Raw genomic sequence first — 17,568 nt, 5'->3', positions numbered from 1 at the left:
GGTTTGAACCTACCAATCACTCAAAGGGAAAGCTGAGGCTGTCTACTCCTGTAAGTTTTAAAGCCTTGAAAACCTGAAGGTGAAGTGTTATTCTGTCCCACAGGGTCAAAAGCTACAAAGACACTTATTCATAAATTGTAATTTTTGCCACTTTGGATGCCTAGTTGTAAACCTTGCCCAATGCTCGCCACTCTGGTGGCAATGCGTTAAGCATCAGATCAATAATCTTAAAGCAGGCAGTTCAAACCCACTAGCCACTCAGCTAGTGGATTATATGAAGAAGAATGCAGTGTCAGATTGGAGGAAGACTTATTAACAACCAGCGATACGCATATGACACAACCTTGCTAGCTGAGGAGGAGGAGGATTTGAAACACTTGCTGATGAAGGTCAAGAATTGTAAGACTTCACTCTGGACTACAACTCGGTGTACAGAAAACAAAATCCTCACAAATGGACCAGTAGGTAACATCACAATAAATGGAGAAAGATTAACGTTGTCAAAGATCTCATTTTGCTTGGAAAAAGCATTCAAGAGATCAAACAGCGGGATGTATTGGGTAACTCGGCTACATAAGATCTCTTTAAAGTGTGGAAAATCAAAGATGCTACTTTGAGGACTAAAGGGCACCTGGCCCAAGCAATGGTATTTTCAATTGCCTCATATGCATGAGAAAGTTGGATATTGAATAAGGAAGATTGAAGATTTGATGCATTTAAATTACTGTGCTGGTGAAGAATACTGGAAAGTACCATGGACTGCCAAACACACAAACCAATCTGTCTTGGAAGAAGTACAACCAGAATGTTCCTTAGAATCCATGGTGGCAAGAGTGCCTCTCCACTTACCTTTGGACAAGTTATCAGGAGAGATCAGTCCCGAAGGGATAGTATGGTGGGTAAAATTGAAGGCCAATGAAAAGGAGGAAGCCCCTCCACAAGATGGATTGACACACTAGCTGCCATAAGGGCTCAACTGAGAAACAACTGTGACGATGGCACAGTGTTGGGCCGTGTTTCATTCTGGTGTCAAGAATCACTGGGAATTAGAACCAACTACAGGCACCGAACCATAACAGCAACTGAGTTTTCAAAATCACTGAATATTTGACCTAACTTTAGCCGCTAACCACAAAAATGAATTGTAACCATAACTTTCTAGAAGCAGGAGTCCCTAGGTGATACAAATGGCTCACATGCTCAGCTGCTAACCAAAAGGTAGATTGTTCAAACTCCCCCAAAGACACCTCAGAAGAAAGGTGTAGCGGCCTATTTCCTTAACACATGCCACTGAAACCCTATGGAACACAGTTCTACTTCGAGATACGTGAGGTTGCCAGGAGTCAGATTCAACTCAGGGGTAAATGGTCTGAGTTTTTGCTTCTCTAAATGCAAGAAATTTTCTTGCATAGATTATAAAATATGACCTACTAGGTACTCACTTGAAATAATGATCTTGGTTTTTGCTATTGTTCCTCACTGAGAAAAATAGAAAATTACATTAAGTCCTATGCCTCCTATACCAAGGAAGAAGTTTTAATTCTTTATTTACAGTTCTGCCCATCTGCATTTAGAAATTATAGAGTGCTTTCTACTTTTAGCTGTAGGGTTTGACTACATTTGTATGCCATTAACACAAAAGTACTCTCTGTTTCTAGCTGTACCATATTTTATTTTCAACTAAATGTAATTCCCTTGATTGCTGGGGCCAATTATTTATTAGGGGACTTGCAAATGGCCCAAAGAGCAAAAGTCATAGAATAGGCAAAAAATGACTCCAACAGACTTAACGCTTTTCCAATAAGAGTTTTGTATATCCCAATAGTTGTAACTATATAAGTAGCTCAAGGCTAGTTACTAAGCTTTTTTCCCTGTGCTTAGAAATCTCTAAGTAGCGAATTACATTTTTATTGTTGTTAAGAGAAGTGAAAGGAAAATAAAAAGGATCTTTGGGTCTGTCTTGTGGGTTGCCGGTTTGTTTTTAATTAAACATTACATGAAGTCTTTATATGCAAAAAAACAAAGGATTGACTACTTTATGATGTTCATACATGCATTTTAAATTATTCACATTGTAACATTTAAATTGTGTTCACTGGTTAGTGTTTCAAGACTACCTGGCTAACCTACACCGAGTGCACATCATCATACATAGGAGGCACCATGGGGAATGTCTCAAAGTGTACTGCAACCACATTTGGTAAAACATGAACAGATATCCTCAAGATAGGCTAGCTTCAGAATATAAATTCCTTGTGGGCAAGGACTTTGGTCATATTATAGAGTTGAATGCTAAATAAATGTTTTAACAATCCTACAACAAAGCACCCTAAGAGGTAGGAGAGGTCAGAGGCCATTTCAGCTGAGGTCCAAACCAAACCAAAGTCACTGCGACTCAATCAATTCAGACTCACGGCCACCCTCCCGAGCGCAACAGAACTGCCCCTCTAGGTTTTCACAGCTGTGAACCTTCATGCAATCAGAAAGCCTCATCTTTCTCCATCAGAGCAGAGCTGGGGGTTCCAAACTGCTGGCCTGGCAGTTAACAGGCTAATGCAGAACCCACCATGCTACTGGGGATAGAGAAAGTCAACAGAAAAATAACAGCACCCTAGTCTCAAAAGGTGGCTAAGATATGAAGTGATGGTCTAGATTACAGTGTAGGAGGTTACACGATGTATGCCTAAAATACTGGATCTACTCCAATTACAAAAGAAAAGGCTGGGAAGGGGCTACTGGGCACACTATGAAAGGTTTTGACTCAAAGACTATATAACAGGCTGCAGTTACTTTAAAAAAAAAAAAACGCAAGTGTGTCGCATGCTAAAAGTAGTTGGTTATGGAAATATTTAACAAGGGTGGGGAAATCTAGAATGAGCAAGTTTAATTAGAAAATGTCTTTAATGGTTTAGAGGAGAAACAATAAGAGTCTGACCAACGATACCAAAGGCAGGTCCAACCTAAGACGTTATACTGGGGGGTGGGCAGCAGGCGGCTCTGCCGGTAACAGGCTGAGCTCAGGCTGAGTGTGAGGAAAGGGTGTGAAGGATTAAAGGCGTCAGGAGGAGCTGAGAATTAATAACACAAGAACAATGCCTAGTTCATAATAAAAAGATAGTCTTGATCAACATGGTAGCTACTAAGCCACCATGAGACCCTGTCACATTAGCCAGCAGGCGATGAGAGATGGCCCGGTCAGTAGTGCTCTGAGAATTCCATGTGAGTGCCCGAATTACAGGCGAGGCAGCCAGGAGACATGCAGGTGTCCTACAGCGGTCTTATACGGAGAGTCTCACACATCAAGGTGGTGGTGAGGCTATAGGGTAACTGGGAGAGTGTAATATAGACTGAAGACTACTGTGTCATGGAAAGTTACAAAAACAAAACTCAAACCAAACCAAACAAACAAACAAACAAGCCCCCACAAAACTATCTGTAGTAGTAAACAATAACATACTTACCTGTAGGGCAAAGTCATAAAATAGCTTGGCCACTTTGGCATAATAGGAGTTGTTTAGGTGAGCACCTCCTCCAGGGAAAAGAATCCTAAAACAACAGGACACGGGGTGTTTCCCCCGGAAAAGGATATTAAAACCACTTCTTCTTATGACACAAGCAGATCATTAAGGCAAGTAAAAAGCAAAAAATAAATAAGCAAAACAGGATATAACCATTTTTGGAACGCTACCCACTCAGAAATGACCCTAGTGAACACCCATCCTAGCCTGGAGAAACAAAGGTACTAAGTAATCTTTGCTATTTGGAAACTCACAGTCTAGTAGACAACTTGGATGTATAAACTGCGGTAGAATCCTTGTTAGGAAACTCCACTATCAAAAGCGACTGAATGAAGCCTCACTAGCAGTTTTCCCTGTTTACTGACGCAGGATTAAAAAGCTGCCTCTGTCCAATTTTGTATGTTTAAACCCAAAGACTCTTCATAAAGAAAAGTTGATTTCTCTTCTAAGTAAGAAAATTCATTAGAACTAGACGTTGCCCTTTTACCTCTGCCTCGCAAACAAACTAGTACAGGATTTACTGCATAAGAAGTGCTTGGCCAGAGCGTTTCTGAAATTGTACTGGTATTTCCTGGAGCCACTCAGAAACAGTCCATATGCTCCCAATTTTCCCACCCTGGAGCCTGCTTTGACTGCCCGGGCTAAGCAAAGAACAAAGTGTGAGAAGAAATTAAGAGGAGGCACTACAGGAAACAGGGTGGGGAGATACAAACAGGGCTCCCTGGTCCCGTAAAGAGCCATTGCTGGTTGTCAATGTACACCGAGGAGCTGGATAAACTAGCTACCAGAACTTTCTTCCTGCCCATATTAACTATGACTTCTGATTCCTGTACAAACAGAAGCGCAGGTGGGGAGAAGGAGGAAGAAGCGAAGTGACTCAAAAGAATCACGGGGAGGCTCCCCGCTCACGTGGTGGCTGGACTTGCACCTCCTCGGGCGTGCCAGAGCATCAGGCACACATCCGCGGCTGCAGGGGTTTCACTCCCTGAACTGCCTTTACAGTGAATGTTTAAATGAACTGAAGGCAAAGGAATTTTCTAAGATAGCTTTATAAAGAGTCTTTATTTTTTTTTAAAAAATGAACATAGGCTTATTAATACACGGGATTAAGAAACTTTACAGTAAAAACAGCACTCCAACACCCCCTCACAATCAGAACCACTGTTAATAGTTTTATATTGATCTGACACAAATAGCTTCTTGCCCCAACCTTGAAAACAAAAGCAAACAAAATTTACTAAGGGTTCCATTTTGTGAATTGCCTTTTTCAAATGACGATATCACACAGTTCACCTAATAAAAGTGACTGAGAATAGCACCTAAAGATATCCTCATTTTAACTGCCTGCATAGTATCCTACCATGTACATATAATCTATTTTATTTAAACAAGTCCAACTGAAGGACTGCTGGCTGGTTTCTTAATTTTGGTTATTATAACAGTACTACAATCCATATGCTCAGGGATATGCTTAGTCTTCACACAAGGAGAAAAGTAAATTTTAAAAATAAATATGGTACATTTTAAATTTTAGTATGTACTGCAAAATTAACCCCCAAAACGCTATACAGTTTATATTACAATTAAGTAAGTATGAGAATACTTATTTCTTTAAATCCAAATCATAATGTAGTCACAAATTTTCTCTTCTCTACCAATGTGATATTTGAAAAAATGTTTTCTTAATTGTTCTAAGTAGCTTGCCTCTAAGTAGGAGTGGCAAACATTTCCAATATGCTTAAAAGCTTTTTTCTAAGAGCCAATCAATCATATCCTTTGTGGTCAAGCCAGAGGATTAGGAAGGGTTTTTTTCCCCCCTGTGTTCTATTCAAGTTACTGGCTGGAAGATAATTAGTAGCCTCAAACCCAGTTGCTTTAAATTGCCTAAGCAAATATTAAAAATGGCTTCAAAACATGTAAGCTAAGAATTATAGAACAAAGACTCTGTCACACATTTTTATGTGTAAATATATACTATGTGGGTCCACATAGCATGGATATATATTTCCTAACCTGCCTCCTACATTTCATAGGACTTTTGCATTTCATAGGACTCTGAACAAAATAATTCCTAAAAAAAGAATTCAGAAAACAAATGTGCTATGCCACTGGAAGAAAGTCACATAGAAACACCTCAGGCATACCTGTGAGATCCAGAATGCCACAGGACTACCTTGGTCATCCAGGTCTCTCACAAGTCTTTGGCCTTTGAGAGGGTAGTTTACCATTTGCCTATTGTTCTCCCTTGGTGGAAACGATATTTTAATTTTCTTATGCCGACATATTTCCGCCTTACAAAGGTTCCAGCATTCGTAGGTTTTGCTGCATTTAGAGGCAGTACTCTTCACAAACACAAACATGTCTGTATGCACTGTATCAAATCAATACTATACTCTCAACTTACCCATTAATAGATCTGAAGAGCTTTTCATACTCGTTATCTGTAAGATTAAGCCTGAAAATTATTAAAAAGAAATTGTTACAAAATATCCACTTCCAAGATTTAAGAAAAAAAGGCTCTAAATGAAGTCACATTATGCTTTTGAAGCCAGATAAAAGTTAATTCTTAAATTCCAGGTAATATTACCTCTCCACCTTCCTAGAGGTTTTTATAAAAGACATAAAAGCCAAACAATTGTATCATATTTTGTTCACTGGACAAATGAATATGATGATATTCTATGGCCTAATGTCATCTAATATTGAAAAGTATATATTAATATGCAAAACATTAAAAATTATGAAATCTGAGCACCAATAATTTTTCTGTGGTAGAAAGATATGGCAGTCTGCTTCCCTAGAGATTTAGAGCCTCAGAACCCCTATGAGGCAGTCTTATTCAGTCCTGTAAGAGCCCTATGAGTTGAAATCACCTGAACTGCAGAGGGTTTATTTTATTCACATATACTTATTTTCATTTCTCTGCTAGCCAAGAACTGCGGGAGGCCTTCAGAAGTATTATGTAAACACTAAACAAAGAGCTTGTTTATTTATTCATTTTTAGAGTTTTATTAATAGCATGTCTATCTTAAATCTCGGGAGCCCTGGTGGCTTAGTGGTGACACATTGGGCTGCTGACAAAGAGGTCAGCAGTTCAAAACCACCAGCCACTTCACAGGAGAAAGATGGGGCTTTCTACTCCCCAAAAGAGGGAGCATCTTGGAAACTCACAGGGACAGTTCGACCATGTCTTCCCAGGATCAGTATAAGTCGGCATAAACTCAATGGCAGTGAGTCTGATTTTGCTCTTTACCTGACATTTCTGAGTCCTGGTGAGTAGTGGATTACAGATGGACTGCTAACTGTGAGGTCAGCAGCTTCAGAAACCCAAAGCTCAGTTCACGATGCTGATAAAAACCACCAATCCTATAAATTCCAGTCACTACTTCATCCCACTCCCACCACGGTTGCAACTCTTCAGGAGTTACTACGTATTCTGTTCATAAGTGTTACCCATGTGGTCTAAGCTACAAGGATTGAAGCTGTCAAGGATTTCGTCTTGCACAGATCCAAAAATCAATGCCCATGGAAGCAGCCACCAAGAACTCAAACAACACATCCCACTGGGTAAATCTGCTGCACAAGATCTCTTTAAAGTGTTGAAGAGCAAGGGTGTCACTTAGAGGACCAAAGTACACTTGACCCACAGGTGGCATTTTCAATCACCTTATAGGCATATTGAAGTTGAACATGGAATAAGGAAAACCAAAGAAGAACCGATGCATTTGAATTATGGTGCTGGCAAAGAATACTGAAAGTTTCATGGATAGCTTGAAGAACAAAAAATTTGTCTTGGAAGCAGTGCAGCCAGGATGTTCCTTAGAAGTCAGGATGGCAAGATGTCATCTCATGTTTAGACTTATGATATGGAAAGAACAGTCCCTGGAGAAGGACATTATGCTTGGTAAGGTAGAGGGGCAGCCGAAAAGCAGAAGACTCTGGACAAGACAGATTGACACTGTGGCTGCCACAGTGGACTCAAATATAAAAATAATTGTGAGGATGGTGCAGGGCCGGGCAGTGTTTCCCTCCATTGTATGTAGGGTCACCATAAGAAAGAACCGACTCGAGGGCACCTGAGAGCAACATCTGTGTCTCTGTATTTCCCAACAAGTGATTGGGTGGGACTATGCAAACAGGGCACGTGTGACACTACTAGAGAGGGTTGGTCAGTTTTAATTGCTACTCTCCTGCCTCTGAGGATAAGACATCTCAGAAGCAGGAACAGAGAGAATGCCTGGGACCCTTAAGGAAGAAGAGGCACCGGTGGAGAATGTCTGAAACCCCTGATTGATAAGACAGGAGCCAAGACCAGAGGTACAAGAGGCTGCGGCCCAAAGACCATGGGACAGAGCCAAGGAATCATGGTGGGATTCCTGGGCCACACAGGCAGAAGCCAAGGGACTACATGGCTGAGAGTCAGAGTCGCTGTTGTAGACCAATGACTATATCCTTACTATTTACTGATCCTGACAACCAATTAAACAGCTGCAACGACGGGCTCAGATTTGGCAGGATGGCACAGGGCTATGCCGTGTTCCATCAGTGGTACTTACTATAGAGGGGCTATGACTTGGAACTGACTAGAGAGCACCCAACAACAATTGCCAGGCTATTGATGATTTTAGCTTCTTCCCTCTGAGAAAATCAACTAGATTAATCTGTGACAACTAGCTACAATCTTTATTTAGACCACAGCAAGATATGCTTGTTCTTTAAAAGGATATAGTAAATTCAAGAACAATTGAAGAAAGCTCATATTGATTTGTCAAATTCCTGCAAGAACTCTCCTACATTTAGCAATTTTCTGTTATTCCTATTATCCTTATTCCTATAAGAAAGGAATAAGACATAGACTGTCTGAGCCATTTACAAAGGAAGTTGGAGATTTATTATCAGATAAGAAGCAAGGCTCATAATTTCTACCCCAGGGAAAAAGGTTTGGTTTGCATTGGTTTTAGGGTAAGGGGAGCAGGAAGATTATCTCTCTCATTAATAAGTAGGTAATATATTTTTGTAGACCATATTATGTAGAACTCTGCTTTCCTCTAAATTCAAATGAACCTCCCTACTTAAGAAGTCCCAGTCTATGCATAAATTCACAATAATATCCCCCTTTTAACAGAGAAGGAGCCCTGGTGGTTTGTGGGGTAAACATTGGGCTGATAACAACATGGCTTTTGATTCAAACCCACCAGCCAAACTCTGCAAAAGCTGTTTGCTCCTGTAGAGTTTTATAGTCTCAGAAACTCTAAATAAAGTTTTACTATCTCCTATATAGGGGGTAAAGGGAGAACGACAGGGCTTTCTACTCCTATATACAGTTACAGTCTCAGAAACTCACAGGGCCAGTTCTACCCTGTCCTACAGGGTCACTGTGAGTGAACATCCACTTGATGGCAGTGCGTTTGGTTTTGGTTTATATAGGGGGCTTCGGAATCCCAGGACATTTCATTGTGTTCATTCAGGACTTATACATGGATCAAGAGGCAGCTGTGTGAACAGAACAAGGAAATAACCCATGGTTTAAAATCAGGATAGATGTGCATCAGGGTTTGTATCATCTCACCAGATTTACTCAATCTGCATACTGAGCAAATCATCAGAGACAGTGGATTATATGAAGAGTGTGGCATCAAGGTTGGAGGAAGGCTTATTAACAATCTGTGATAGGCAAATGGCACAAGCTTGCTTGCTGCAAGTAGGAGGACTTGAACTTTTGATAAGATCAAGGATTACTGCCTGCAGTATGGATTATACGACTCAGTGTAAAGAAGATTAAATCCTCACAACTGGATCAATAGGTAACACAGTGCTAAACAGAGAAAGGGTCAAGGAGTTCATCTTGTTTGGATTCACAATCAATGTTCATGGCAGCAGCAGTCAGGAGATCGAACCACACATTGTATTAAATAAATCTGCTGCACAAGACCTCATTAGAGTACTGAAAAGCAAGGATGTTACTTTGAGGACTAAGGCGCACCTGACCCAAGTCATGGTATTTTCCATCGCCTCATATGTGAAAGTTGGGCATTGAATAAGGAAACCTGTAAAAGAATTAATGCATTTGAATTGTGGTGCTGGGGAAGAATATCTTAAACACCTGGGCTCCAAATGGACTAAGTGGTCTGTTTTAGAAGCACAGTCAGAGTGCTCCTTAAAGGCAAGGAAAGGCGTCCTCTTAAGCAACTTTGGACATGCTTTAAGGAGTGACCAGTCTCTTGAGAAGGACATCATGCTTGGATAGGGGGCAGCAAAAAAGAGGAAAGCCCTCAATGAGATGGATTGACACAGTGGCTACAACAATGGTATCAGGAAAAGGGATAATTATGAGGATGGTACAGTACCGTGCGGTGTTTAGCTCGGTTGTGCAGAGTCGCTATAGGTCGGAAAGGACCAGATGGCACCTAACAACACATAGGGTCACTGTGAGTCAGAATCAACTTAATGAAGTGGGGGAGGTCCCTGGTATTCTGCCAGCCTAACCTCCCTACATGCACCCACAAAACAGGAACTAACCAGCCATAACCCAGACTCTTCCCCATGGCTATTTCAACTATGGGCCTGATCAAAATGACAGTTCCCGGGTGGTGCTAACTATTCACTTGGCTATTAACTTAAAAATTAGTAAGTCTGAGAAAACCCCCTGCTCCCCACCCCTGGGACCCTTGTTGCTATGCTTTTGTTGTTAGCTGCCATCACAGTGACCCAACATGTACAACAGAGTGAAACACTGCCCAGTCCTGCACCATCCCCATAATCACTATTGTGTGTAAACCTATTGTTACAGTCACTATGTCAGGCTATCTTATTGATGGCTTCCATAGCGTAACAGGAGCTCTGGTGGCCCAGTGGTTACACATTGGACTGCTAACTGCAAGGTCAGCAGTTTGAAACCACCAGCCTGCCAGAGGGAGAAAACAGAGCTTTCTACTCCAGTTAAAAGTTACAGTCTTGGACAGTCACAGGGGCAGTTCTACCCTGTCCTATGGGGTCGCTATGAGTCAACGCCGACTGGATGGCAGTGAATTTGCTCTGGTTATACTTTGATGTTATTGATTGAGATGTGCCCTTCAAAAATATGTGTTGGCATCTGAACCCTTCAACCTGGGAGAAAAGCCCTTGGGGGCTCGATTAAAGCACTTGACTATTAACCTAAAGGTCTGCCACTTGAACCCCTCAGTCCAGCTGAGGGAGAACAATGTGGCAATCTGCTCCCACAGAAATTACAGTCCTGAAACCCTCATGAGGAAGGCAGGTCCACTCCGTCCTGCAGGGTCACTAGGATACTGGGTTTAGATTTTGGTGATTCCGATGAATATCAGATCCTCCCACTTGGGAAGAAGGTTTTCTTTGTCATGTTAATGCAACCACAACTTGTGGGTGTTCCCTCAGCAGATTTTGAGCTAAAAAAGAAGCATTGTAAATACAAAGAAAGCCCACATGATGGCTCCCCTTCCCCTCAGTTCAGATTTCTAGCCTCCTAAACTATCAGGAGGCGTCCTGATGGGAAGAGATTATTAGTTGGGCTGGCAACCTCAAGGTCAGCAATTCAAAACCACCAGCTGCTTTCTACTCCTGTAAAGAGCTCCCGGATCTGAAACTCAGAGGAGCAGGTCTCCCTGGATACTGTGTCAGAATCGACTACATGGCAGGGAGTGGATGTGAGGTGAAACTGTAAGGAACCCTGGGGCATAGTGGGTTATGTGCTGGGCTGCTAACTGCAAGGTCAGCAGTTCAAAATCAACTAGTCCACAGAAGAAGGATGAGAGTGTCTACTATTTTTAAAAAGTTGTGGCCTTCGAAAACCCACAAAGGCAGTTCTATCTTGCCCTATAGGGCCACTATGAGTCAGAATCAGCTCAATGACAGTGAGTTAGAAACTGTGAGACAATCAATTTGCTTGTTAAAATCACTACCTGTGATGACAGCACTCAGAAACGCAGACTCCTAAGCTGAAGGTACTTGAATGCCGACAGGCACCATCGCCAGGCTTTTGTCCTAAAGACCCATAGTGTGCAAGTGTTCCGGTTTCAAAACCAGGCTCTTCCTGTGCTCTACCACCCTGACATCATACAACACTGTTGGCTCTTTCAAAGATCGTTTACATCCTGCAATCCCACAACCCAGGCCCTGAACAAGAGCTTCTTTCTTTACATCTAGCCAATTACAACAGGCTCTGAATTGGTCCGGACTCTTCACAGACTCACCCCCAAGTCATTAACACTGGAGCGGTACAAATGGTGAATGCGTTCAGCTGCTAACCAAAAGGCTGAGACTTGAATTCACCCACAGACACCTCGGGAGAAAGGTCTGGTATTCTACTTGCAAAAATCAGCCACTGAATGTTTACGGAGCCCGGTTAGATTCTGACAGACACACTTGGAGTTGCCACACATTGGAGTCGACTGAGATTGTAACTGGTCTCAGAGAGCAGTAGTGATTCTGAGGTAGAATTCCCACCTTCCCTTTCAGGAGACCTGGTCAGCATCCCCCTGCAGACCCACCACGTGTTAGTCAGTACAGAAGCTCGCGTGTGCTATGTTGCTGCAGAGATGGCTACAGAGCTTCCAAAGAGAGAAGAGCCGATTGTTCTAAATTTGGAAGATAGCCAGGAGTTTTCCACTCTGTTCAAACCCAGTGTGTTATCGTCTGCGTTTCCAAAGCCTATGTCATTTGGAAAATGAGATCTGCTACCAAAGAAATTAAAGATGAAAGGCCAAAATGAAATGCTTACCTTGGAACAGAGATTGCTGAGTTAAATGAAAAAGATCAAGTAAGAAGATAATCCCTATGACACTAATTTGTGGAAAATATCTCTAAAATATAATATTTACATATATATTAATATTTTATTTAAACAGTACTTTTTCTTTTGAATTTTTTTCTTTACTGAATCATTTATAAAGACAGGTTATAAATAAAATAATCATTTATAATGTAGTTTCGGGGGGCGGGGAGATGGGGTGGCTAGGCTAGTCCATGACATACTCATTCTGACTGACAATATATTATAAATTACATCTCAGGCATCGTTAATTATAAAAATTCAACTCTCAAAATCAAAATGAGATGAATCATTTCATTTCCAATGGCCCATATGACTGCAAAAGTCAAAATCAACCCCACTGCCATCAAGTCAATTAGCACTCACAGTAATCCTGTAAAGTTTCTGAAGCTATAAATCTTTAAGAGAGCAAATAGCTTCATCTCTCTCCCACAAAATATAGCTCCTTAAAACTGCAATACCAATAGTGTATTGCAACACTGCTATATTTGTCATTTAAAAACTTTTGCAGTAGAATGTGAAAGCATTGTAAAAGTCACATAAATTAATCTCTCCTGTTTCCCTATTGTAACACTATGGAATAAAGCTGTTTATGTTTTATATTCTTCTACTTTATTGATGTTGTGACAACTGATGAGGACCATTTATTTGGGGGCAAAGGAAATGCTGGCTTATCCTTGGTGCTAATATCTATGACACACTTCTAATGATGTTACAGTTACACACAGCTACGGATACTACACAACCTAATGAAAGACTCTAAGCATTATGTTTGTGGCAGAAATTAAGCACAATGTTACTATAGCTAGATAACGAACAAATATGAAACATTCACTTTTATACAGAATGTGATAAATAGCAAACCATACCTTATTGGTACGACCCTTGCACCTGCAGACTCCAAATATTTTACATAGGATGCAGCAATGTAGTACTTTCCAAAGCTCCTCATCTTATTTTGGGTCTTTTGCATTAATACTCCTAAATAACAAAACAAAAATAACTTTAGTTTTCATAAAATTTCCTTTTTTCCTGCTCAGAAGTAAAACCTAGCCCAGTAAAACTTTACCAGTTGAAGGAACTAAATATGAGATTTCTTCTGTAAGTGTATTCACAGAGTTGGGGAGGCTTATCTGCATTGTAAGTAGCTTCCCCACCCCACATCCGAGGCCAAATAAGACCTAAAAGCATCCTTCCTGTACCTTAAAATACATTTCAGAGTAAACCTACTCCATTGCCATCCAGTTGATTCTAACTCATAGCAACCCTATATCCCAAATCAAACCCACTGCCATTGATTCCATTCTGACTCACAGAGACACTATAGGGTGGAACAGAACTGTCCCTATGGGTTTCCAAGAGTGTAAATCTTTACAGAATCAGACAGCCTCATCTTTCTCCTGTGAGCAGCCAATGGGTTTGAACCACCAACCTTGCAGTTGGCAATCCAATGCTTTTCAGCATGTTCAGAGGCCCTGAATCAAGTGCCATCAAAAGTCAAGGAACCCATCCACCTGACAGGGCCCTCCCTGTAAGCCAGGGAGAAAGCAACAGAAAATGAGATCAGGGCAATAACAGATCAGGCAGGAGTCACATTCCAAAGGGTCTTCAAATCTTAATAAATTCTACAAGACCAGAAAGGCTCTACCCCCACTTGCCTCTTTGGCTTCTCCTAGCTTTTTATCTGTGCTTAACCACACTAGCCTTTCAGGGGCTCAAGGAGCTTGGCACATGCTCCTTGCTCCATCTAGAATATCCTTGCCCCTCCAAAGATCTAGTTCCTTCTCCCATGCTTTAAAACATCTGGAACACTCAGCACACTTGCAGTGATTCTACAGGTCTCCTGACAGGAAGGGCCGTTGTCTGTGTTATGCATTTTTGTATTCCCAGTTTCTTTTATGATCTGACATTAATTCGGCAGTAACTGACATTTTAAGGAGCTCTGGTGGCATAGTGGGTGACTAGTTCGTTACAAACCACCACATCAGCCATTGGACACCATCAGCAGCTCTGTGGAAAAAAAGATGAGGCTTTTGATACCCCTAACGTATTACAGTCTTGGAATCCCACAGACAGTTCTATGCTGTCCTCTAGGGTCACTATGAATCAGAATTGACTCAATGGCAGTGAGACCTCAGGAGCAATAACAGCCACATATTATAATGATCTGGTTTAATAAGGCGTCTCCTCAGCGATAAGATAATCTTCGATGAGGAAAATGAAGTGTGGCTGAGGAAAAAAGAATCAAGGTGTGCCAAGGGGTAAGGAGGCACACCCACAAATATATCGGGGTACCAAGGGACCCCTGCTGGTGCAGTGGTTATGTGTTGGGCTGCAATGCGCATGGTCAGCAGTTGGAAACCAGCAGCAGATCCTCGGGAGGACCACTGAGCTTTGCTCGGCCATAAACAGTTTCAGAAACCACAGGAGGTCGCTATGGGTCAGCAGTGACTCCATGGCAGTGTTTGGAGAGGTGGGAACACAAGATTCAAGAAATGAATTGCACCGGATAATTAAGTTCCACCTACAGTCCTCCCTCCCGTCCTCTGCCTTATACATGTATACTCACTTTTCCCGTTCCGAGGAAAGCAGTAAGGCTGTACTCCCTACCCTTCAAATCTGACCAAAATATCACCCACACTCTAAGGCCATTATACAACTTCTGTGGCTTCCATGTCTTTGAATACCCTATACTCCCTAGGCTTTCTACTCCTGAGATGAATTAGTCTCAGAAATCCATGAGGGGTGTTCTACCATGTCCTGTGAGTCTGCACTGACCCCACGGCAGTGAGTTTGGATGTTTTGGGTTTTCCTCTGACTGACAAAAGAGAAAAGAAGCCCTGGTTTTCTTTTGTTTCTCCTCTTTTCTGGACTCGCTATTGCCAACAAAGTTGATATAATTATACTTTCAGGTTTGTTTGCTTTGTTTTCTTTTCTTAAAAGAACCACCCTTCACCAAAAAAAAAAAAATCTGTGGGCTCCTTAGAGAATCCAATACTTTAAAATAGCAATGTCCCAAATACTTATACACAGTTCATTTGAAAGTTGGGCACTACCCATGCACGTGAAAAATACTACTAATTTACTGTTTGGTTACAGGAAGAAATGCTCATCTTTGTGGAAGAAAAAATAAATTGAAATAGTATGCATGGCATAAATCCACAAAGAATGTAAACTTTATTTTAATTGTCCACACGTAAATTGCTTCGGGCAAATTTCAAACCCTGCCTACATTCTCCCTGGTAGATTTCCCCCTATCCAGTGTCTATCAAGCAAAACAACAACATAAACAAAACGCCAATCTCACTGCCATCAATCTCTTCCATTCATAGGACAGAGTAGAACTGACCTCGTGGGTTTCTGAGGCTGGAAATCTTTACAAGAACAAGAAGCCTTTTTCTCTCCTGCAGAACCTCTTAGTGGGTTCAAAGTGCTGACCTTGCGGTTAGCAGCCCAATGCGTAATCCACTCCACCACCAGGGCTTCTCCCAGTGTCTCTAGTCCTGCAAAAATCAGTATGAAACTGATTTACTTCTTCTAACACACCCATTTGCAGAAACGAATTATCACAAGCTTAATGTTGCCCACAAATGAGATTTAAGTTAGGATAATACACAAATCGCTGCTGCCCCCCAGTGCTGTAGATGTAACAAAGTCAAAGTAAACCTTAATTTCTTTTGTTACCTAAATCGACTCAAATCTTACCATTTAACGATCTGTACCTTTAAATTACCCTCAGCCAGCAAATTTATAACAAATACAATTCAGACATACTTTGTAGAAACTGCATACTTTGTAGAAACTCCTAGTTATACATAAAAAGATAAAATGCACAAGATCCTTCCTCTCTTAAAACTTCAAGAGTCATATTCATGTGAATTGACATCTGCTACATTTCAGTATAATCTAAATGATATCCGAACTCCATTTGTACGTTAAAAACAGTGCACTGGACTCAAAGGAGACATAGGAGTTCTAGCCCAGCTGGAAAAGTCAAGCGATGGCATGCATTCCCCCAAACCCCACACGCCCTTGATTACCAATGATGGGCTTCTTCTCGGTGGTGCCGCCGAAGGGTGCGGATAGTACAAGACAAGCTGCTCCGCAGAGGAGTAAGCACAGCAGCCGGAGTGCGCTGGCCATGGTGCCCGCAGCCTTTGCAGCCCCGACCCGTCACCTTTCCAAAGAGCCGGACTGAAAGAGGGCGGGGCGGGGCGGGTACGTCAGGGGTGGGCTGGGCCGGTACGGCAGGAGTGGGCGTGGCTCCTCTGTGTCGGCCTATAGAAATGTAGTTCCGGCGCGCGTGCGCAGCGACCGTGGCCGCGGGGCGGGATCAAGCGAGTGGCAGCGAAGCGTCGTGGCTACGCCCATTCTCCTGGCTCCTCTAAGGTGCAGCTACCCCTTCCTCCGCGAGGCGGATACTCGCTGAGGCGTCTTCTGAGACATCCGCCTGAGGTGAGTCCCAGCAAGGCTCCGCCTTCAGCCTGCAGCGGAGGACGCAGCCCACTAGGGAGTCCGGAAGTCTAGCGAGAACCTTGAGCAGGTTCTCCCGCTGAAAAGGCCGGGCCTTCTCTTTAGGAATGCTGCCTGCCTAATTTGACACTGCCGCGTTCCAAATAGAACGGACGGTGGCTGCCGAGGGCAGGCGAGCTGCAGTCCAGGTGTGAGAGTCCAGAGGAAGAGTAGTCTCGCCTTGCCTCGCCTCACCTCGCCTCACCTCAGAACTGGTTCGAGGCGGGCCCAACCCCAGGCATCCCAGCAAAGGAGATCGGCCCAACCAGCCGCGCCAACGATGCCTACCTCTGATAAACGCCGTCCGTGCCAACCGCAGACGTCCGCCAGGGCCTCTGTTCGTCTTGTTCGGGAGCACGGGTGGCCCAGGGGTTTAGGCGTTGGTCTGCCTAGAATGGGATTTAAATTAGGAGTATACATACATAAGGAGGTTAGAGGTTCAAACCCTAGCTGCTGCTCTCAAAGAGACTCCCAGCTGTCCAGTCCACGGCGACCCACTGTGCTCCCTTGCCTGTGGGTTTCCGAGACTTTAACAGTTTTAAGTATTTCCAGGAGTAGAAGGTGTCGAAGGGACTAGTGGTTTTGAACCTCTGATCTTGCAGATTGCAGCCCAACGTGCAGCCACTATACCACCACTGCTTGCTGCTACCCTAGTAGAAGACTTAACCTTTCCTATGAATCTGATGCTACAGAGTTGGGGTTTAGGTTTCCTAGTCATTAAACGTGCCTTGAGGTTTTCAGTGTAAAACT

The 17,568-nt window shown here is 42.5% G+C and overlaps 1 protein-coding gene across 1 annotated transcript in view; it reads right to left on the bottom strand.

Moving 5' to 3' along the window:
- GGH (gamma-glutamyl hydrolase) overlaps positions 1-16,467 on the bottom strand; it is a 23,358-nt gene extending 6,891 nt beyond the window's left edge. The window contains exons 1-4 of the mRNA XM_004697757.2: positions 16,347-16,467; positions 13,176-13,287; positions 5,923-5,973; positions 3,462-3,546 (exon numbers count right to left, since the gene is read on the bottom strand). Coding sequence (XP_004697814.2) covers positions 3,462-3,546; positions 5,923-5,973; positions 13,176-13,287; positions 16,347-16,449 — 351 coding nt within the window. The 5' untranslated portion in view covers positions 16,450-16,467. The remainder of the gene's footprint in view (positions 1-3,461; positions 3,547-5,922; positions 5,974-13,175; positions 13,288-16,346) is intronic.
- Between the last annotated feature and the right edge of the window lie 1,101 nt (positions 16,468-17,568).

This window comes from Echinops telfairi, unplaced genomic scaffold, assembly GCF_000313985.2.
Source record: "Echinops telfairi isolate 266 unplaced genomic scaffold, ASM31398v2 ScPeMD7_1;HRSCAF=3_0, whole genome shotgun sequence".
NCBI classification, from domain to species: domain Eukaryota; kingdom Metazoa; phylum Chordata; class Mammalia; order Afrosoricida; family Tenrecidae; genus Echinops; species Echinops telfairi.
This window is presented reverse-complemented; position numbering and strand designations above follow the sequence as displayed.